Source organism: Dipodomys merriami, unplaced genomic scaffold (assembly GCF_024711535.1).
Source record: "Dipodomys merriami isolate MVZ:Mamm:240054 unplaced genomic scaffold, mDipMer1.0.p SCAF_123, whole genome shotgun sequence".
In the NCBI taxonomy this organism is placed as follows: domain Eukaryota; kingdom Metazoa; phylum Chordata; class Mammalia; order Rodentia; family Heteromyidae; genus Dipodomys; species Dipodomys merriami.
This window is the reverse complement of record NW_027202527.1, coordinates 706,433-728,700: the sequence shown is the minus strand read 5'-3', so window position 1 is coordinate 728,700 and position 22,268 is coordinate 706,433. Positions and strand designations below refer to the sequence as shown.

Sequence of the window (22,268 nt, the reverse complement as noted above, 5' to 3'; positions counted from 1 at the left end):
CGTGGCCAGGACCATAACTGCCGGGATCATAAAGCCAACAGTGATTAACTGCAAAGGATGCTTGAGAAGAGCTGTATCCATCTCAGCATCTGGCCAGTGATCTAACTGTTCTTCTGCTACAGTTGCTGGTTCGTGTGAAGATTATACTGTTGGTTAATAGAGGTTCTGACCTTCCTTTTTTTTCTTACTTTGTTGTGGTAAAATATACATAGCAAAATTTAATTATTTGAAAGTGTATAGTTAAGTATATTAATGTTATATAACAATCACTATTATTCATACAGAAAACATTTCGTATGCTTCAGCTGAAACATTTTCTGTAATAATGTTATATGTATTAGAATTTAAACTTTGTGTGTGCTAGTCCTAGGGAACATGCTTGTAATCCCAACACTCGGGGAAAGGAAGTAGGAAGAAGTCCTGATACTGGATGATCATAAGCCTAAAGTCAGGGTTATGTAACAAAACATTCTTGGGGGAAGAGAGTATAAATGGTGAACTAGAAGCATTCCTAAGTTTTCCTTTGAATGGTAAGAGTTGAATAACATTGTAGAGAACATATTATAAGAAGAGAAAGAATACTGAGAGTCGTAAAAGAGCAGGAGAGCCACCAAGCCTAGAGGAGGATCAAAACAAGCAGCAAACATTTCGAAGCCCATCTTACTTCCCATCTACAAGGAGAGGTAGGGGTAAGAAAAGCTTAATCAATCACATAAGATTCAAGATTCAAATCATTGGCTCAGCCAGGTGCCAGTTGTGCACACTGATAAGCTTACCTACACAAGAGGCTGCTATCAGAGTATCACAGTTCAGTTGGGCACTGGTGGCTCATGCTGGTAATCCTAGCTACTCAGGAGGCTGAGATCTGAGGATCACAGTTCAAAGCCAACCAAGGCAGGAAAGTCTGCGAGACTCCTATCTCCAAATGAACCACCAGAAAATGGAAGTGGCACTGTGGCTCAAAGTGAGAGAGTACTAGCCTTGAACTGAAGAGCTGAGGGACAGTGCCTAGGCCCAGGCCCAAAGTTCCACAGCCCACAACAAAAAAAGATTATCACAGTTCAAAGCCAGCCCAAGCAGGAAAGTCTGTGAGACTCTTTTTTTTTTTTTTTTGGTCCAGTTGTGGGGCCTGAACTCTGGGCTTGGGTGCTGTCCCTCAGCTCTTTTGCTCAAGGCAAGCACTCTACCACTGAGCTACCTTCCCAGCCCCAGTCTGTGAGACTCTTATCTCCAATTTTTAACCACTCAAAAACTGGAAGTGATGCTATGGCTCCCCCCAAAAAATCATTGACTCATTCTAGTTGAACAATAAACTCTTCTCCTTCAGACCTTAAGCCTAGTAAGGGATTTAGAGAGTTAATGGCTAATATAAGATACAACTCTAACTTGTGAAGAGAAACACTCTACCACTCCCATGGTCTCCACATGATATAGAAAGATACTATCTTGAGAGGAAGCCTATTTTTTGGCTCTAAGATGGTCAGGAACCTAGGAAACAACAACTATTGGGAGACTTATGACCTCAAGCCAAGGTCTCTGAAGGATGGCTTGAGTGGTAGTTGTAAAGGAGAATGTCTAATATGGATTCATAGAAAGTTCAAATTATAGGGACCCCTATAGAGGCTTTGACTTCCCAGATAAGGAGTCAGTCTCATCACCCAATAGCCAAAATGGAAATAAATTACAAAGTATTATGCTAGTATAGTATTTGGCCTCCAGAGCCTACATTTATGTTGTCCTACCTAGGTAAACCTGAAGATCCTGATTTCAGATCTTCCAAATCCATGATATTCATAGCCTATTCCCTATCACAGATGGTTATTCAGGATCTGAAAGTACTGAAACATACATCTGTTAATTGGATCTCAGTGTGTGTTTGTTGCCAGGCAACAGTAAGACCCTCTCAACAGACCTACAAAACCAAATTATTTTTTACAGTGAACTTCTGGAACACTATTTTATTTTTTTATTTTTCAGTTGTGGGGGCCTGAACTCTGAATCAGGGTGCTGTCCCTCAGCTCTTCAGCTCAAGGCTAGTGCTTTACCACTTGAGCTACAGTGCTACTTCTTTTTCTGCTTATGTGGTGCTGAGGAATCAAACCCAGGGCCTCATGCATGCAAGGGAAGCACTCTACCACTGCTGAGCCACCTTCCCAGACCTTAGAACAGTATTTTAAAGCACTGAAATACCCCTCTAGGAAATATATTCCACTATGTGTTACTTGTTTTTTTTCTTCTTCTTTTTGTTTTGTTAATTGGTGGTAACACTAGGGCTTGAATTCACTCAGGGGCTGGGTTCTGTCCCAAAGCTTTTCTGTTCAAGCTTGTAGTCTACCACCTGTGCCACATCTCCACTTCTGACTTTTTTGGAGATAAAAGTTTCAATTTCTTCCTGGGCTGAATTTGAACGATGATCCTTGGAATTCAGCCTTCTGAGAGCTAGGATTACAGATGTGAACCACCAGAGCCTGGCTCCAAGTTGTGTTTGTTGACAAATATACCTGAGAGTCACAATCCCAGGCTTGTCAAATCACCTAGTTTCTATAGTCTCTTGCACCCCTCTTTCCAAAGAAGGGAAGAAACCTCTGGGTAATGTATGAAAACAGTAAGACTAACAGTTAAGAATTGCATCAGGCATGTGTTGGTTTCCATGGAAGACTGAGACCTTAAAGCCAAGCCTGCTGAACTGTGAGACTTTCACAGCCTTCTGTAAAATTAAATTTCATACGAAATTAAACTGCTGGATTTGTTTTACAACCAGAAAACAAAATGGAATGTTTCAGTTTTATCCTACTAGGGCCAAACCTCAGTGCTTGTTTTCTCTCCCAGTCTCAATGTTTGAGGTCACATCTAGATCTAAATACTTGCTCCTCTGGGGATACAGCCTTGGGAGCTTATGGAGCAAACAGGAGGCTACTCAGCTGTAAAAATACTTGTGGGTCCAAGTAGACAAAAAAAAAAAGAGAGAGGGAAACATGTATAGGGAAATCATATAGGAACAATTATTGAGCAGTTCTGGTGCCCTCAGGTGTGGACAAATGGTTGGCTTCTGAGAAAGAATCCCTGATCCTTACTTAACTCATATACTGTTCTGAAAATATATCAGCTGAAAGAGAACATGTGATTTTGAACTTTCAACCATTGTTGTGGGCCTATACAGGAACAATTTGAAAAAAATAGAGAAAAGCAATAAACTCTCTAAAACAGAACAATATCACAGTAACAAAACACAATTAATGAACTCTCAGAAAAATTTCTTGGTCTAATCATAAGAATGAACAAGGAAATTAAAGAGGATACAGATAAATGCCTGAATAAATTCCAAAAATAAATTACAATAATTCACGTCATGAAAGATGAATTCATTAAAGTTATGGGAATTCTGGGAGGGGGGAACAGAAAGATAACAATGAATCTTAATACAGAATATAAATCCAGGGGCTGGGAAGGTGGCTCAGTGGTAGAGCGCTTGCCTTGCATGCCTGAGGCCCTGGGTTCGATTCCTCAGCACCACATAAGCAAAAAGGAAAAAGCCGGAAGTGGCGTTGTGGCTCAAGTGGTAGAGCGCTAGCCTTGAGCTGAAAAGCTGAGGGACAGCGCCCAGGCCCCAGAGTTCAGGCCCCATGACTGGACAAAAAAAAAAAAAAGCAAAACAAAGAATATAAATCCAGTAGACAGGATCAATTGACAGTGTCAGGGCTTGAAGACAGAGCTGTCAAGCAGATGAACATTAAAAAAAGAAAAGAACTAAAGAAGTACAAGTAGAACATAAAATACCTATAGGAAACCATTAAAAGACCAACCCTATGAATCATGAACATAGAAAAGTAAATGTAATACAGCTTCAAGAGGCTTTTAGGTCTCTAAAAAGACAAAACTCACAACTTTCTTACACCATATTTTAGTTAACATACTAGACATATAGAACAAGGAAAAATTTGAAAGCTTCAAGAGGAGTATCAAATCATCTATAAAGTCAAGCCCATCAGAACAATAGATTTATCTACAGAAACTGAAAACAAAGAAGGCTTTTAATAATGTATTTCAATCCCCTGAAAGAAAATAATTTCCAACCTAGATTCCAAAAATCTCTATGAAAAACAGTCTGTAGTTAATTGTGACTAGATTAACATGAAAGTTATTTAAAGTCACAAGTACAAACTGGAAGAGAACAAGGGAAAAGTAAATGCAAGCTGAGTGCTATAATCATGCCTATAATCCTAGCTACTCAGGAGGCTGCGATCTGAGGATCATATTTCAAAGCCAGTCCAAGCAGGAAAGTCTGTGAGACTCATCTCCAATTAACCAACAGAAAACTAGAGTAGTACTATGGCTCAAATGGTAGGATGCTAGCCTAGAGCAAATAAAGCTCAGGGATGGTGCCAGGCCATGAATTCAAGTACTGGGCCAGTAAACAAAAACAAAAAAAGAATTATCCAGCAAGAGGAAATCAACAGTTATAAATATATGCATTGACTGTCATCGTATCCAATTTCATAAAGCAAATACTACATACAGAGAACACAGCACATATAATGTGACTTCAGTATCCAAATCACCAAGAGATAAGGGAAGACAAAAAGTAAATAAGTAAACTTCATACTTATATGACATTGTATACCAAATATACTTAATAGACATCTATGGAATAATCCACCCTACAACCAAAAACAATTCACCCTTGAGTGAATAGGACACTAAAGAAATAATGGATCTAAAAAAACTTCCTATAAGAAAATAAAAAAATATTTAAAAACCACCTTTGAGATACAATAAGAAGAAAAAAAATTATGTTTACAAAGAATATCTTCGAGGAAGTGCTCATCATCCCTGGCCATAAAGAAAATGCAAATCAAAACAACTCAGATTCCATCTCACCCCAGTTAAATTAGCCAATATTCTGAATTTGAACAAGATGTTGGTGGAATGTAAAGTAGTACTACCATTTTGGATGTCAGTCTGGAGGTTTCTCTAGAAACTAAATATAGGCCTTTCCTATAAGCCAGCCATACCAATCCTGGGCATCTATCCAGAACATCACATCTCTGTAAAATGCTGCACTATTCACAATAAAACTGTGGGAAGTCTCAGTGTCTTATAATAGATGAGTGGATCACTCTATACACAATGCAATTTTACACAGTCACTAGAAAGAATAATGTTTTGTATGTCATTAGCAGGGAATTGGACCTTGAACAGATCATGTTAAGTGAGGTAATCCAAGTTCAGAAGGACAAAGGGCACATTATTTTCCCTCATATGCAGAAGCTAGATCTAAAATAGGACATAATATATTATACAGGTCCCTAGAAACCAAATGAAGATACTCTTAGGAACACAAAGGCATAATGCCTATGTGCATCTGATCATAGGAAATAATACTTATCAAAATGAACTTTAGGAATTGTTTTTGTTTCTTTTCTGTTTTTGTTTTCTTTTTCTATGTTTTCATTTATATGGCTTTGCAGTATAAGGGGAGGCACAGAAATAGAGGAAAAAGGGATGAGCAAAACAGCAATGGTATTCACTGGACACTATGTTGAAAGGCAAAAACAGAGTAAGGGAAGAGGTGACATTGTCCAAAAGAAATGTGTATTTTACCTGACTTATGTAGCTGTAACCCCTCTGTATATCACAGTTACAATAACTTTTAAAAATTACAAAATCCTCATTAAAATATTACTGTGCTGGGAGCTGGTGTGTAATGCCTGTAATCCTACCTGCTCAGGAAACTGAGATCTAAAAATTGTAGGCTGGGAAGGTGGCTCAGTGGTAATGCTTGCCTTGCATGCATGAGGCCCTGGGTTTGATTCCTCAGTACCACATAAGCAGAAAAAGCCAGCAGTGGCACTGTGGCTCAAGTGGTAAAGCACTACCCTTGAGCTTAAGAGCTGAGAGACATTGCCCAAGCCCAGAGTTCAGGCCCCACAACCAAAAAAAGAAAAGAAAGAAAGAAAGAAAGAAAGAAAGAAAGAAAGAAAGAAAGAAAGAAAGAAAGAAAGAAAGAAAGAAAGAAAGAAAGAAAGAAAGAAAGAAAAGAAAGAAAGGAAAGAAAGGAAAGAAAGGAAAGAAAGAAAGAAAGAAAGAAAGAAAGAAAGAAAGAAAGAAAGAAAGAAAGGAAAGAAAGAAAGAAAGAAAGAAACAGATTGTAGTTCAAAGCCAGCCCAAGTAGAAAAGTTCTTGAGACACTGTATCCCCAATGAGCTACCAAAAAAAGCCAAAAAAAACGGAACTGTGCCTTAGGTGGTAGAGCACTAGATTTGAATGAAAGAGCTCAGAGAGAGTGCCAGGCCCTGAGTTCAAGCCCTAGAACCAGCACCAAATAAATTAATAAAAATCAAGTATATGATATCTTCCCTACCCCCCAATCCTGCAGCACTGTCTCTGAGCTTCTTTTGCTCAAGGCTAGCACTCTACCATTTGAGCCACAGCATTACTTCCAGCTTTTCTGTTTATCTGGTTCTAAGGAATCGAACCCATGGCTTCATGCTTGCTAGGCATAGTCCCAGCCCAATTATAGGATGTATTGTAAACTTATAAAAAAACCAGAAACTGAACCCAAAAGCAGTAGGCAGACTTAAAATCATGGCAGAGTTTAATAAATAATAAAAGGTAGATTAAATGAACAGTACAAAGAAATAAGGAAACCAAAAGTTGGTTGATAGATAAAGAAACCAGGTTCTGGTGTCTCAAGCTTGTAATCCAGGATACTCAGAGGCTTGAGATCCAAGGATCACTGTTCAAAGCCAGCCCAAGCAGGAATGTCTGTGAGACTCTTATCTCAAATAAACCACCAGAAAACTGGAAGTGGCATTGTGGCTCATGTGGTAGAATGCTAGCCTTGAGCTAAGAACTCAGGGACAGCACCCAGTCATACACTTAAGCCCATGATCAACATCAACAACAACAAAAAAAAAAAGGGAAGAAAGTTAAAGAAGAGTGACAAACCCTTAACAAATAAAAAAGAGAGGGTAGACTCAAAAAATTAGAGATATAAAAAGGGTACATGGGGCTGGGAAGATGACTCAGTGTTAGAGTGCTTGCCTTGCATGCATGAGATACTGAGTTTGATTCTTCAGAACCACATAAGCAGATAAAGCCAGAAGTAGTGGTGTGGCTCAGTTAGTGGACAGCTAGCCTTGAGCTAAAGAGCTGAAGGACAGTGTCCAGGCCCAGAGTTCAGGCCCCATAACCACCAATAAAAAGGGAGAAGGGGGCACAAGACAACAAATAGATTCAAGATAATTAAAATTTTTAATTATAACCCAATAAGAAAATTTAGAAAAATGGCAAAGTTTCTAGATTAAAAATTAAAAAGAGGATATAAAACACCTATAGAGACTAAGAAGCAATGAAATAAAGCAATATTTTTTCAACAGGACTCACAGGATTTACTGCTGAGTTTGTACAAATCCTTTAAAAACTAATGCAAATGTTCCTGTACCTGTTTCATATAACATTGCCATACCCATTCTTATTTTAACCAGTCTTACAAAAGAAAAGGGTTAGAGAGAAAGGATGAAAGTGAGAGGAAAGGAAAGATTGAGAAAAAAATAAAGAAAATTACAGACCAATTTCTTTGATGAACATAGATGCAAATACATAATCAAATAGTTAGAAACTGAATTAAACAATACCTTGAAGTCTATACAATCATGATCAAGTTAGTTTCATTCCAAGCTATAAGGATAGTTCAACAAATATGGTAAAACAATAAATACAATACAGCACATTAGTTAGAGAACAAAAATCACATAATCTCAATAAATGTTCATGTTTGTCCATGTTCAAAATTCTATCAGAATATAACCCCTGAACAAACTAGGAACTGAGGAAATATTTTCCAACATAATAAACCAATATATGATAAACCCACAATGAGCATTGTATTAAATGAGGAAATACAAACCATTTTCTATAGTGTAGGGAATAAGGGAAGCTTGTTTAGTCTCGCTATGCTTGTTCAATGGCCATAGAAGTAAGATGAGAGTGGCTGGGAATGTGGCTTACTGGTAGATGCTTGCCTAGCATGCATAAAGCCCTGGGTTCAATTCTTCAGTACCACATAAACAAAAAAAGCTGGACATGGCACTGTGGCTTAAGTGATAAGAGTGCTAGCTTTGAGCAAAAGAAGCTCAGGAACAGTCAACAGGCCCTGAGTTCAAGACCCAAGACTGGCAATAAATAAATAAAACAAACAAACAAACAAACTTGATGGGAGAAATGAAAGGGATAGAAGTAGGAAATTATCCTATTTATAAATATGATCTTATCCTTCAAAGACTCTAAATAATCCATCAAAAAATTCTAAATTCAAGCAATACTTTGGCAACATGAAAAGGTCAACAAAATCAACATATAAAACTAACACTTCGGGGCTGGAAAGGTAGCTCAGTGGTAGAGTGCTTGCCTTGCATGCATGAGGCCCTGGGTTGGATTCTCCAGCACCACATAAGCAAAAAGAAAAAAAGCCGGAAATGGTCCTGTGGCTCAAGTGGTAGAGCGCTAGCCTTGAGCTGAAGAGCTGAGGGACAGCGCCCAGGCCCAGAGTTCAGGCCCTATGACTGGACCAAAAAAAATTTAAAAACTAACACTTCTTCTGTATACTAATGCACATGCTGTGGAAGTAACTAAGTAAAATTTTCTACTCACAATAGCCCCAAAATTTTAATAAGAATAAGAGATGAATTACCTCTACACAAATTTTAAAATTTTGAAGACCTTCCGTTTTCACAAATTGGTAGGACTATTATCACTAAAATGCATATTGCCAAAAGCAAATAATACAAATTCAATGTAAACCCTATAAAAATCGCAAGGTCCAGCGGCTCTTGCCTATAATGCTAGCTACTCAGGAAACTTGTCTCTGAGACTCTTATCTCCAATTAACTACTAAAAAAAAAAAAAAAAAGCTGAGGTAAAGTTATGGCTTAAGGCCCCCTCAAAATAAATTAAGTTAAATTACTGAAATTCAGGCCTCAGTCATCCCCCCCAAAAAAAACTGACAAAGTTCAGTTATTAAAAACAAAAAAGCTTTGAATTTGAGCATCAGTGTAATCATAGCTACTTTGGATGCTAAGGTCTGAGGATGTTTATTTGAAGCCAACATCATGAGATAAATTTAAGAGATTTTTATCTTCAATTTATTGGCAAAAAGCCATAATTGGAGGCATAGCTCAAGTTGTAGAACACTAATTGTGAATAAAGGCCGACTAAGAGCTCAAAGGTCCTCAAGTATGCCCTGTTATGGGTATCCACATGCATCCACAAACACACACAAATATGCTGAGATTCTGTTTATGTCATCAATAAAAATAACAACAAATAGTGAACACACAGGAAAAGAAGAACCCTTATGAATTATTTATAGAAATGGAAATTATTGTAGCTACTACATAAATCAGTATGGAGAGTCCTCAGAAAACTAAAAATAGAACTACCATATAATTGTATTTATAGTGGTATACCACAAGTATAAAATACTATTTCTGGCCATATATCTGATAAAATCTAAGAGATACCTATACAGTAATATTTATCGCAGTATAACAATAACCAATGGATCACACTTAGTGTCCTCAACTCAAGACTAGATTTTAAAATATGTATTATTCATGTATTATTCAGCCATAAATCACAATAAAATGTCATTTAAAGAATAATGCAAAAAACTAGAAATCATCATTTTAAACAAAGTAAGTCAGAGTGAGAGACACAAAATACTACATAGTCTTAGATGTCTATCATAATTACACACACACACACACACACACACACACACACACACACACACACCACACACGAATGTTCTATAAGATAGGAACCAGACGAGACATGCCTGTAATCATAGTTACTCAGGGGACAGATCACAATTTGAAGCCAGTTCAGGGAGGAAAGCCTGTGAGATTCTTATGTACACAAAACTACCAAAAACAACAGAAGTACAGCTGTGGCTCAAGTGGTAGAGCACTAGTCTTGAGCAAAAAAGCTCAGGGACAGTCCATGAGCTCAAGCCCTAAGACACACACACACACACACACACACACACACACACACACACACACACACACACACACACACACACACACAGACATATACACACACAAAAGAACCTATCAGAAGTAGGAGAAAAGGATGAAATAGTACAATATCATCAAAGTATTTCATATGCATATGTAAAAATAACTTGTTGAAGTGCATTTTAAAAGTAGGGAGAGAATAAAATAATAGCAAGGGGAGTAATTTGAAGTTCATTATATGCATGTGTAGAATGCAATGAAACTTCTCCATATAATTAATATACAAAAAATGATTTAAAATATTAAAAATAACAACTGTGCTTTTAGAGGAAGCTGAGGCTTTCATATACATTGCTAGTGAGAATGAAAAATGATACAACTGAAATAGTTGAGTGGTCTCTAAACAATGAGATATTGTATGGTCCATTTGAAAGAATATGTGTCAACACCAAGTTTTATAGTGACATTATTTATAATAGGTAAAACAGGGAAGAAATCTAAATGTTTAAGACTTATGAGTAAATAAACCATGGCATACCTATTCAATGGTTTACTATTCAGTACTAAAGATGATAAAACTCAGACATCCTACAACACAAGTGAACCTTGAAATCTTATGTTAAGAACCAAGGCCTAAAAGATATCTGTATGACTTTTTATCTTTACTGTTAGCATATAGCTCAATGCCATGTATATTGTATAAATTAACTAGTTTTGGGACTTAATGATCACTGATTTTAAGCTTTTAAATATTTTTAAGCTTTTCTGTCTCCTTATTATTTTTTTCTGACTTCAAACTCAGCAGCAGATCAGGAAATCAAACCACCTTTTTCAAAAAATATAGACTTTTCTTCCTGGTATTTCTCCTCAATGGGGAACTGTTCCAGGCCCAAGGAGCCCATCCTCATTATGCCCTATGTTTGTTTGCAGTTGCCCTGTGTAGACTGCCATCATGATCTTGCCCATCACTAGTGCCAATCGCCAAGTAGCTGGTTTTGCTGTAGCTACTGTGGCATGGATCCTCTCCAGCATTTCCATGGGCCTCGTGGAGTGGCGAGTATGGTACATGGACAACCCATCGCTCTCCTATTCTGGCATAGCCATGGTAGGAATGTGGAGAGTCTGCGTTTACCACCATGACAACAACTCCAGCAAGGTCAAAATGTGCCACCAATATACCTACTATGATACTTTTCTCCCTCCTGATATTCGTGTTAGTCAACACCTGCTGCTGTCCACAAACATTCTTGGGCTCTTTGGGAGAGCCTTAGTCATCTTGGCACTTAAGAATGTCTATCTGGGGATTCTTCAGAAGAATGTCACCTACAATCTATTTGTCATTTCAGGAATCCTGAACATCACTGCTAGTGGATGTGTCTCCATTGCTGTGCTCTGGAATTACTACTCCATCACAAACATGGAGGGGATTGACTTTACTCCATATTTCCATGTTCCCTTCAAACCAAGTAGTCAGGAATTTGGGAGTGCCACTCTAGTGGCAACTCTAGCTGCCTTCTTATTTTTATTAAGTGGCACAACTTTTCTGTCTTACAGTTTTCCCCCAGACATCCAAGTGCACCCTGATGTTTGAAAATCAGTTTTCAATTGTGTGGGATCTACAAATCCAATATTCCAGAGGATATTATTGAGATGTTCTCTCAAACATTTTTAAGGACTTATGACAATGGACAAGATGCCTTGGAATAGAAACAGGCAAACTGATTATTATCTTTGTGTTTGAATTTGTTTACTGGGCCATTGGTTGAATTAGGCACTCATTTAAAAATGTCTACCCACCAATTGATCTGAATTTTAATAACTTTTTGATAAAATAAATACAATAAACCCAGTATGTGGAAACAAGTATGTTAATTTCTCACATGTCCCTCTGTTACTTAAGCTAAATAAATTTGGATCTTAGCATGGTCACAGGTCACACCTGTAATCCTAACCACTTAGGAGGCTGAGATCTGAGAACTGTGTTTAAAGCCAGACCAGGCTTGCTATGAAATGCTCATTTCCAATAAATTACCAAAGAGTCATTTGTGGCTCAAGTAGTAGAACACTAGCCTGATCAAAAAAAGCTTAGGAATATTGTTCTCAAGTCCCTGCACTCAAACATCAGGAGCACTACACTCACTCACACACACACACACACACACACACACACACACACACACACACACACACACACACATACACACACACAAAGTGGATTTTCCTAACTCAACATAAGAGTGTCTCTGAAAGTATTGTAAAATGTGAAAAAGTGCAAATGTTACTAAGTCTCCTCCTACACTCATTACAAGATTCAATCATTCTCAAGATTTTATCATACAGATTATGTCTTTTCCTTCCTTCCTTTCAGGATGATTTTAAATCATAATCCTTAGATCCAAGCCTTCTGAGTAGCCAGGATTACAATAGTAAGCTACACCAACCTGGGGGAATTTTATATTTTCTCTTATGTTCTGTGTTTAACTGCACAGTCTATATCCAGCTATGGATGGATAACTGATGTTCCAAACAAGATTTAAGAGTCAGCATGGTCCTTTTCCAAGGGCATGGGTTGGCCCACCCTGGGACTCACCAGGCAAAGAAGGGAGATGATAAAATTCCTTTACAGGAATAATGGTCCCTAGCCTGTGTATTGTGTTGAACAGAAAAAGGAGTGGTTAGGATTATTTTTTAAAAAATAGCCACAAGCACCTTGCTACTCCTCACTTTTTTTTAATTTATTTTTTCTAACTATTTTAAACCAAACCTCAGACATATCCTTTTGCTCACATGTGTTTAAATTTTGATTCTGTTTAAAAATGTGAAAAAAGTACAATTTGTAAGTGCCATTTGTGGCTTTTACCTGTTTTCCCAGATACTCAGGAAGCTGAGATCTGGAATATCACAATTCAAAGCAAGACAGTACAGAAAAGTTCACAAGTTCTCAAACCAGTAAAAAGCCAAACTAGATGTGTGACTGAAGTAGTAGAGCAAGCAATACCACCAAGTATGAGGCCCTGAGTTAAAACTCCAGTAATAGCAAACAAACACCACCCCAAAATTTTCTTGCGTGACAATGTTGTATCTTTAACATGGTAGGTGCTGGGGGCTCATGCCTAAAATCCTAGCTACTCAGGGGGCTGAGCTCATGATTCAAAGCTAGCCCGGGCAGGAAAGTCCATGAGACTCATCTTCAACTCATCTTCCAGAAAACTGAAAATGGTGCTGTGACTCAGTGGAGGAGCACTTGCCTTGAGCTGAAGGACAGAGTCCAAGCCCAGAATTCAAGCCCCATGATGGGGAAAAAAAACAAAAAACAAAAACCCTTAACTTCTTTTATTCTTGGTCATTTGTGTCCCTTATTAAAAGACCTAGAGCCACAGAATCTGTGGTAGAAGGCTCAATATGTGTTTTGAAAATAAAGATTGGAAGAGGCATGATGACACATAATTGTGCCAGCTATAAGGGAGGCAGAGATGAAAAAAATTGCCATCTGAAGACAACAAATGAAAAATTATAGAATTCCATTTCAAAGCTAGCTGGATGTGGTGGTGCATACTTGTAAGGCCATCTATCAGAAGCCATGGATAGTAAATAGATTTTAAATTCCATCCTTGGAGACTTGTATAATAAATAATTATAGTAAGAAGAGCTGGAAGGAGTTGCTTGTTGTAAGGCCAACACAAGGCCCTGAGTTTAAACCCTAGTACTACAAACAAAACAACTTTTCTTGTCCTTCTTATAACCATATTGCTACTACTCTAAAAATGAATTACTCAAATACCCAAGGTCCAATTTTCCTAGAAACTAAGGAGGCTGAGATGTAAGAATTGACATTCAAAGTCAGCCTGGACTCATATGTCCAATAAAGTTGCCAAAAGATGAAGTAAAGGTATGGTTCAACTGGTATAATACCAGCCTTGAGCAAACAAGCAAGATCTATGGTCCTAAATCCAAACCCCAACATTGGGACAAAAAGTGCCATAATTCTACCTACATAGGAGGTTGAAACTGATAGGTTTGCACTTTCATGGCTAGCTGGGCAAGAAAAGTTTATGAGACCTCAACAGTTGGTCTTGTTGATGTATATATATTACTGTAACTACATGAAAGGCTCAGTAAAGAAGATCACATTTCTAGATCAGCTGGGCATGATGGTACATGTCAATCAGAAATATGACAGGAAACCTAAAAGTAAGTGCTACTTATTGTGGCTGCTCAGGAGGCTGAGATCTGAGGATCAAGGTTTAAAGCAAGCCTGAGGAGAAAAATCTTTAATATTCTATACAGCCCATAAGCCAGACACAAAGCATGACTCAAATGATGAACTGCCAGCCATAAATTCCAAAACCTATCAAGATTCTGGCATTGACAGAAAAAAAGCAAATAAACCACTGAAAAAAATATCTGCAGATGTGGCTTACATATAGAATATCTGCCTGAGGCTCTGAGTTCAAACCCTCATACTGTCACAAAAAAAAGAAAAAGAAACTGTAAATTTTATTTTCTTTCTTTTTTCCTTTCTTTCTTTTTTAATAGTAGATGGCATCAAGTCTGGACTTCATGCTATAGCACTGGGTTGAGTTATAACTCCAGCCATTTTGTATTTACTTTGTTTTTCAGAGAGGGTTTCCCTGAGATTTTCTATGATAGTCTTCTGATAGCACCTCCTATGCAGCAAGCATTACAGGTGTGAACCACAACACTCAGCTAAGAGTACTTTTTCAAGACTATCATAATATTACCTCAAGGAATTCTTAGTCAATGAAATTTATTCTAGGAAAATGATTTTCCTAATTAACAAAATTGTACAGTTAACATTAATATAATGTAACAAAACTTAAGAAATGTTGACATTTAAGCATATTTATTTACATTACCTGTTATAACAGCAGGTTGTTATCATTTTGATTGGGACAATGCTAGAGCATGAGCTGAGCTGGGCACTGCCCCTTATATCTGTAACTCTACTTCTAGAGTTCTTTAGAAGTTAATTGGTGATAAGAATCTCACAGACTTTCCTGCCCTAGCTTGTTTTGAAACACTCCTGAGTAAATAGAATTACAGGTGTGAGCCACTCGTGCCGGGCTCATTCACCCTTTTATCCAGCCTGGTATGAATCAATTCCATAAATAGAGTTAACACAAAATATAAAACAAGACTATCTGAACAGATATGTATATATTTAGACTAATCATTTAGAGTACATTCACATGATAGAATACTATGCAAGGAGAAAAATGTCAAGGGGACGGAAGTTTGGGGTAAAAGTTAGATCAGAGTAACTACTTCTGATATGATACTGAATAGTAGTTTGAGTATAGATAACAATACAGTAAAAAGTTAGAAAAGGAGATAATATTTAACCTAATTTAAGAATTATACAATATGTATATGTATAAAAACAAGATTTCACATAACACAGTAATACATTTTATTCAGTTACTTTAAGATCTCTACATACTGATATAAAGTTATTTTCAGGAATTTATTATTAAGTAAAAACACAAGAACCCAAATAATATATAAATACCACAATGGCATTTTGTAACAGATGAAATAAAAATAAACATACCATATTTTCAAAAGAAAATACTGGAAAATAAAGCAAAGTTTAAAAAAATGCCTATGATGGGAAATAATAGAGCTTAAAAGCAAAAATTAACTCCATTTTATTAGATCAATATTACACATATTTTTAAAGTCTACATCAAAAAAGGTAGAACACAACATTTAATAGTTAAAAAAAAAAAAATGGCCCGGTATCGTTGGCTCATTCCTGTAATCCTAGCTACTCAGGAGATGGAGATCTGAGGACTATAGTTCATGAGACTCTCACCTCCAATTAACCACCAGAAAACCGTAAGTGGCGCTGTGGTTCAAGTGGTAAAGCCCTAGCCTTGAGCTGAGGAGCTGAGGGGCAGTGCTCAGATCGTGTTCAATCCCCACAACACACACACACACACACACACACACACACACACACACACACACGTAGTTAAAAAAAAAAAAAAGAAAAGAAATCAGGTCTGCAAGCTGGCTCAGTGGTAGAGTGCTTGCTTGCATGAGGCCCTGTAATCCTGTCTATTTAGGAGGCTGAAATCTGAGGATCATCGTTCAAAACCAGCTAGGCAGGAAGGTCTGTGAGACTCATCAATTAACCACCAGAAAACTGGAAGTGGCACTATGGCTCAACTACTAGAGTGCTAACCTTGAGCTGAAGAACTAAGCACCCAGGCCCAGAATTAAAGCCCGATGACTCTCCCCCCAACTCCACTCCCACCTCCCATCCCCTCCTCCACCCCCCTCCCTCCTGACCACACACACACAAAAAGGGTGAAGAATCTGCAATTTTTCTGGATAGTAACTACAGGTACTTTCTACTAGTAGGCTATGATTCAAGCTGTCTAATTTTGGTACTTGCTAATACTGTGAACAGAATGGTGATCCATTTTTCATATTCCTGAGCTATCCATTAGAATGTCTTGCTTCCTCACAACCTTGTCAAAAGAATACATTGTAAAGAATACAAATAGGCTAGGCACCAGTGGTAGAGGATGAAATTGAGGATGCTGGAGTCCCTGAGACTCTCATCTCTAATAAATAAATACTCAGAAAAAGACAGAAGTGGAACTGTGACTCAAGTGGTAGAGCACTAGCCTTGAGCACAAAAAGGCTGAGGGATAATGCCCAGGCCCTGAGTTCAAGCCCCAGGACCGGCAAAAAAAAAAAAAAAAAAGAATAGGAATTATAAGTAGTTCAATATGATAGATAAGAAATTGTATCTCATTTATTAATGAAGTTGAACATTTTTCAGATGTTTTAGGGCTATGGTTATCGGTCAGGTAATTGTGTAAGTTTTTCAATGGTGTAACAAAATAAGGAAAACTGAATTAAAAAAAAAAGATGTATTTAGTTCATTTAGTTTTGGTCTATGATCAGCTGGCTCCAAGGTTTTTAAGTCTGCAACAAAGCAGAAGAATCATGGCTGAGGAGAATGGGGAAGATGGGAAGAACAAAAAGGGAAAAGTACTATGTACCTATAAAGTCAGTACGTGATGCAAATTTTATGTCTTAGAATTTGTTCACTAAGAATTTACCAACCAAAAAAAAAAAAAAAAGAAAAGAAAAGAAATTGAAGGTGATGCAAATAAACACAATGACATTTCATGTTCAAAAAAAAAATTTTACCAACCAACCCTGGCAGTCATGGAAATGTTTTATTTTTCTTTCATCTGGCCATTACTATCATTTGTAAGCATCAGAGATCCTAAAGACTTGTTAGACATTCCTTAAATAATATCTTGGTCTTTATAAGAAGCTTCATTATTAACAAATGGTCCCCTGAAAGAGGTCATATCAAGCTAACTTGTGACATACATGATCTCCATTATATTTTTTTGCATTATTAACTTGACTAGTTAGTATTTTTACCTAAAACTATCTAAATGTCACTTTTTTTTAGTATGAATGTTAACTCCTTCTATTGTAAACATCATTTCTATTGTCATATATTCACTTACTGTAAACACCAAAAACTTGAATGTATATGAGCAAAGTAAAAAGTTAACTTGAAACTAAAAGAATATTGTTACCACTCTAGAGGGTGTCCTTCCTTTAAATAATCAAATACATCTTTGCGTTTTGTGAAGTGCTTTGATGATAAAGTTTGTTTTTTTTTTTTGGGTCCAGTCGTGGGCCTGAACTCTGGGCCTGGGCGCTGTCCCTCAGCTCTTCAGCTCAAGGCTAGCACTCTACCACTTGAGCCACAGCGCCACTTCTGGCTTTTTTCTTTTTGCTTATGTGGTGCTGAGGAATCGAACCCAGAGCCGCAGGCATGCAAGGCAAGCACTCTACCACTGAGCCACCTTCCCAGCCCCTGATGATAAAGTTTTACTAGAGTCAAATATATAACACCAACCATCTTAGTCATGTTAAAGTATCTTAATAAACAGTATGTTCATTAAGCTGTTTAAACTAATCCCTCGAACATTTTCATCTCTGCCAAATGAAATGGTGGCAAATCACTCCATTACCCCTCCTCTCCTAAGGCCCTAGCAACCAACATTGTACTCTGGCTCCAAAAATTCCTCCTACAGGCACTTCAAGTTTAAGGAATAGATAGCTCTTTGGTGACTGGCTCATTATACCTATCATTAAGTCTTCAAGGCTCACTAGGGCATAGCCTGTGCCAGAACTGTCTACACTTAGACTGTTATCTAATGACCCCTTGATTATCCATTCATCCATCTTTGTACAGGCAGATTTTTGCTTTGGTAGCTGTGAAAAATGCCATGAAGCTATCTATTCTAGATTTTTGAGCACATATCCACAATTAGAAATGTTTATTGTTTGAAATTCTAAGTTTAAATTTTGAAGTTTCAAATGTCCAATATCCTATATTTCATTTTTCTGTATCGCTCTTTTGGTCCATGTAACTTACCGAACTTCAATTTGTTATTTAACTTGTCTGAGTTTTCACTTTTATGATGTGGGGATCATCAGTGATCATCCTTGGATTATCATGGGATTAAATGTAAGAAATGTGGGGGCTGGGAAGGTGGCTCAGTGGTAGAGTGCTTGCCTTGCATGCCTGCGGCCCTGGGTTCAATTCCTCAGCACCACATAAGCAAAAGAAAAAAGCCGGAAGTGGCACTGTGGCTCAAGTGATAGAGTGCTAGCCTTGAGCTGAAGAGCTGAGGGACAGCGCCCAAGCCCAGAGTTCAGGCCCCACAACCGTACCCAAAATAAATAAAATAAATGTAAGAAATAATGTAATTAAATGTAATATTCCTGAAGTATTTGGATTACACCTTAACTTACTCAGCACAAATGGGAAACATATGAAAGAAATGTGTGAAGCTTTGCTTTGACCTCACAATCTGTATAACAGTACTTTAGATGGCTCATATAGATGGTTCATCTCTTTCTGGGGATCTTTTCAGGTTGGCTGGACAATTCCCTTCCCTGTTCAACATTTTCTACTGCTGTGAAGAACATTGGTGATTCTCCCATCATCCAAATGTGTGAATTCATGTCCAAGATATATAGGTAATTAAAAAGATAAGTCTTCTATAAATCTTTCAAATTTGGGGGATATTCTTGGACCATAATTTTCTGATATCCCTAACACAAAGATTTATATTGACAAAGATTTAAATAAGTTATTTCTTACTACAAATGTGAAATATAAGCTTTTCTTCATTAAGTTGTATTTAATTCTCATAAAATATATTACTGTGGGCTGGGAAGGTAGCTCAGTGTTAGAGCGCTTGCCTTGCATGCATTAGGCCCTGGGTTTGATTCCTCAGCACCACATAAGCAGAAAAAGCCAGAAGTGGCGCTGTGGCTCAAGTGGTAGAGTGCTAGCCTTGAGCTGAAGAGCTGAGGGACAGTGCCCAGGCTGTGAGTTCAGGCCCTATGACCAGAAAAAAAAAAAAAAAAAAAAAAATATATATATATATATATATATATATATATTACTGTATTTGAAGCTATAATTAATAGAGGTTCTAATATTCAAAGTAGGAGATTTGAGTAAGTCATGCAGAAAATAGTTAATGGCCATACTTGCTTTAATTGTAAAGTAACGGACAGTTTTCACTAAAAACAAATTTTAGAAAATTATATAGATAAGAATGAAAGTACTCTATTCCACTGATATGCTTAGAAGTACTTCTTGGCATTTATGTTTTAAAGTTAAAATATATAAGAATCTATTTGTACAAATAAAGAAAATCAGAATTTGTTTTCTTGAGGCAAACACAAAATACTGTATCTGCCTAAAGTTTCTATAGATTGACTCATTCTTTTTTTGTGGTTCTGGAGTTTTGAATTCAAGGTTTAATGCTTATTAAGCAGTCATATATCACTTGAACCACATCTCCAGTCCTTTCTGCTGTGTATGTATGTGTGTTTTCCAGTAAGAGTCAAGGCTGGGGCACTGTGTCTTAGCTTTCTTGCTCAAGAATGGTGGTCTACCACTTGAGCCAAGCTCTACCTCTGGCTTTTTGCTGAACTGGTGATGAGTCTTTCCTAGTAGGATGCTTTTGAAACATAATCCTTAGATCTAGGTGGCTAGAATTTCAGGTGTGAGCCTTCTCTACCTAGTTATTCTTTTTATAGGATCTCTGATGGAAATTTTTCTACTTATTCTTCCCATGTAGCAGGTATGACAATTGTAACTTCCATGTCCATGACTTTGAATCTCACAAACATTTGGTATGGACTGGGCTAGATTTGAAAAACTCTCCTGATCTCTGCAATATTACAGGTGTGAGTCACTGAACCAGACATATATTCCACTATAATTTTGCTGATACCATGATTTATTTGGGCATTCCTTTAGAAACAAAGGTTATTTCCAACTTTTTTCAATGGCAAAAGATACTGAAATAAGCATCTCTACATAATTTTGTAAATCTGGGTTTACTATTTTCAGAATTGGCGTTGCTTTTTAAAAAGACATTGGAAATGAAATATACATATGATATATATTACAAAGATCACATATACACATATTATATGTACATATATGTATATTGGTGTGGCTGTGGATATAATTCAGGGTCTTGCATGTGCTAGGCTCTTTCATCGAGCTATATACCCAGAACATCTTACAAATGGATACTTGTATAATAGTCATTGCTTTAAGGATTCTATTATTTTTATCTAAAATATTTAAAATACCATTATGTATGTAGAATGCTTAACTGAAACTAAAAATTTAGCACTGTCTAATCCATGATACCTGTTCTTATTTCTCTCCTTGGCTTTCTTTGGTGTTCCTGTCCTGACTCCATGCCTTCTCAACTGTGTCTACAGTGTTTCTGAAGTGAAGCACTGGATCTGCAAACTGACTGGCCTCCTTTGCACTTATGTGGCATGGGCTTTTGGCCTAAGCTTAGCAAAGAGCAGATCCTGGCGAATGTGGGAATTTGACAGCAATATTATCCAATTTGTGTTCATTGGACTCTGGGAAGCTTATTATTATCAAAAATTTAACATCTCTGGTTCAGTGGTTGAATTGCCAATGCACAGCAGTATCAACGCAAGCTGGATTATTTCACCTGAACTTCAGTATGGGCAGGACATGATACTGTTGGCTAATTTTATGAAGTCAGTAGTCCTAGTTTTCAGCACAGAGGCTACGTTGGTCAGCTGGATTAAAGCCCCATACCCACATTTCCTGCGATCTTGTTACAACATCTCTATCTTCTTTCTTGTCCTCAGCAGTGTTTGTACAGTAGGTGCTGTGAGCTGGAACTATGCTGTGGAGTTTTATGGCCAAACTACCCTTGACTTTCCAGATACTTTTCCTGTTGAAAAGGATGCACTGATAAAGAAACACTTCTCTCATGTTTTCCCACTAGGGATACTAACAGCTGCCTTCTCACTCTTTAGTGCAACCATGTTTATGTTTGAGACATGTTCATTGAAAAAGAGAAACAAAGTGGTGCCTGTGGCTGTGGCTAAAAGTCACCAAAAGATCTGAACTGAGGGCTTGTACCTTTGGAAAGTCTGATAACCATTTACTTGAAGAGATTTCTTAAATCTACACAATATTGCTGTGCATTCTCTGTTTATTTAAAATAAAGCATAAATTTTAGTATCTCAAAATATGTCTAAAGCTTATATTTTCTTCTACTATGTAAATACATTCCTTCCTTTGAAAGTTTTCATTCCCTGAAACCATGCAAACATTTGTTCATAAATTGTCAAAACTCAAAGGGGAAAGTACAGGAAAGACGTAGTAGAAGAGTTTGACTGGCAACACTAAGAAGACAAGAAGTAGCAATAAGAGGAAGTGGCATCAGCAGGAGAATGAGGCAGCAAGTGCCTATCAATGAGCACAACAAATTCCAAGTCAACAGTATCTATAAAATCAGCTCATATATACTCACAGGAAAATATATTTCAAGATTAGAGTTCCTTTCAACTTGTAACTGGTGAAGCCAGTCAGGGTTTCTTAATCATGGCAGTGATGATACCTGGAGTTGGGTTCTACTGGGAATAGGAAAGGTGTGTAATGAAAATTGTAGAACCCATAACTTCTCTCCTGATGTGAATCACCAAAACTGTCAGACATTTCTAAATGTCCTAGATAGTTGATAGTCAACATGGAATTTGAAGAGAGCCTGTGAACTGAATGTAACCCCAAACCCAGACTTAAGAAGTTATGAAATATTGAGAGGGTTTTGAAGAAATTGGCATCATTATAACTGTTGGCATCAAAAGTCTGTTGTGGTATTT

The 22,268-nt window shown here is 37.3% G+C and overlaps 2 protein-coding genes across 3 annotated transcripts; both read left to right on the top strand.

Annotated features, from left to right (window-relative positions):
* On the top strand, nt 1-21,583 carry LOC138823766 (uncharacterized). Of its 2 annotated transcripts, none has more exons than XM_070017322.1 (3): nt 1-128; nt 18,962-19,067; nt 20,841-21,583. In XM_070017322.1, the coding sequence occupies exons 2-3, from the start codon at nt 19,039-19,041 to the stop codon at nt 21,508-21,510; spliced, it is 699 nt and encodes a 232-aa protein (XP_069873423.1). In that variant the 5' UTR covers nt 1-128; nt 18,962-19,038; the 3' UTR covers nt 21,511-21,583. The 2 variants fall into 2 exon arrangements, with proteins under 2 accessions (XP_069873423.1, XP_069873422.1); XM_070017321.1 differs by having other exon boundaries at nt 90-162.
* Cldn34 (claudin 34) lies at nt 102-11,675 on the top strand. Its single transcript, XM_070017323.1, has 2 exons — nt 102-162; nt 10,950-11,675. The coding sequence occupies exon 2, from the start codon at nt 10,972-10,974 to the stop codon at nt 11,608-11,610; it is 639 nt and encodes a 212-aa protein (XP_069873424.1). The 5' UTR covers nt 102-162; nt 10,950-10,971; the 3' UTR covers nt 11,611-11,675.
* Nucleotides 21,584-22,268: the final 685 nt, after the last annotated feature.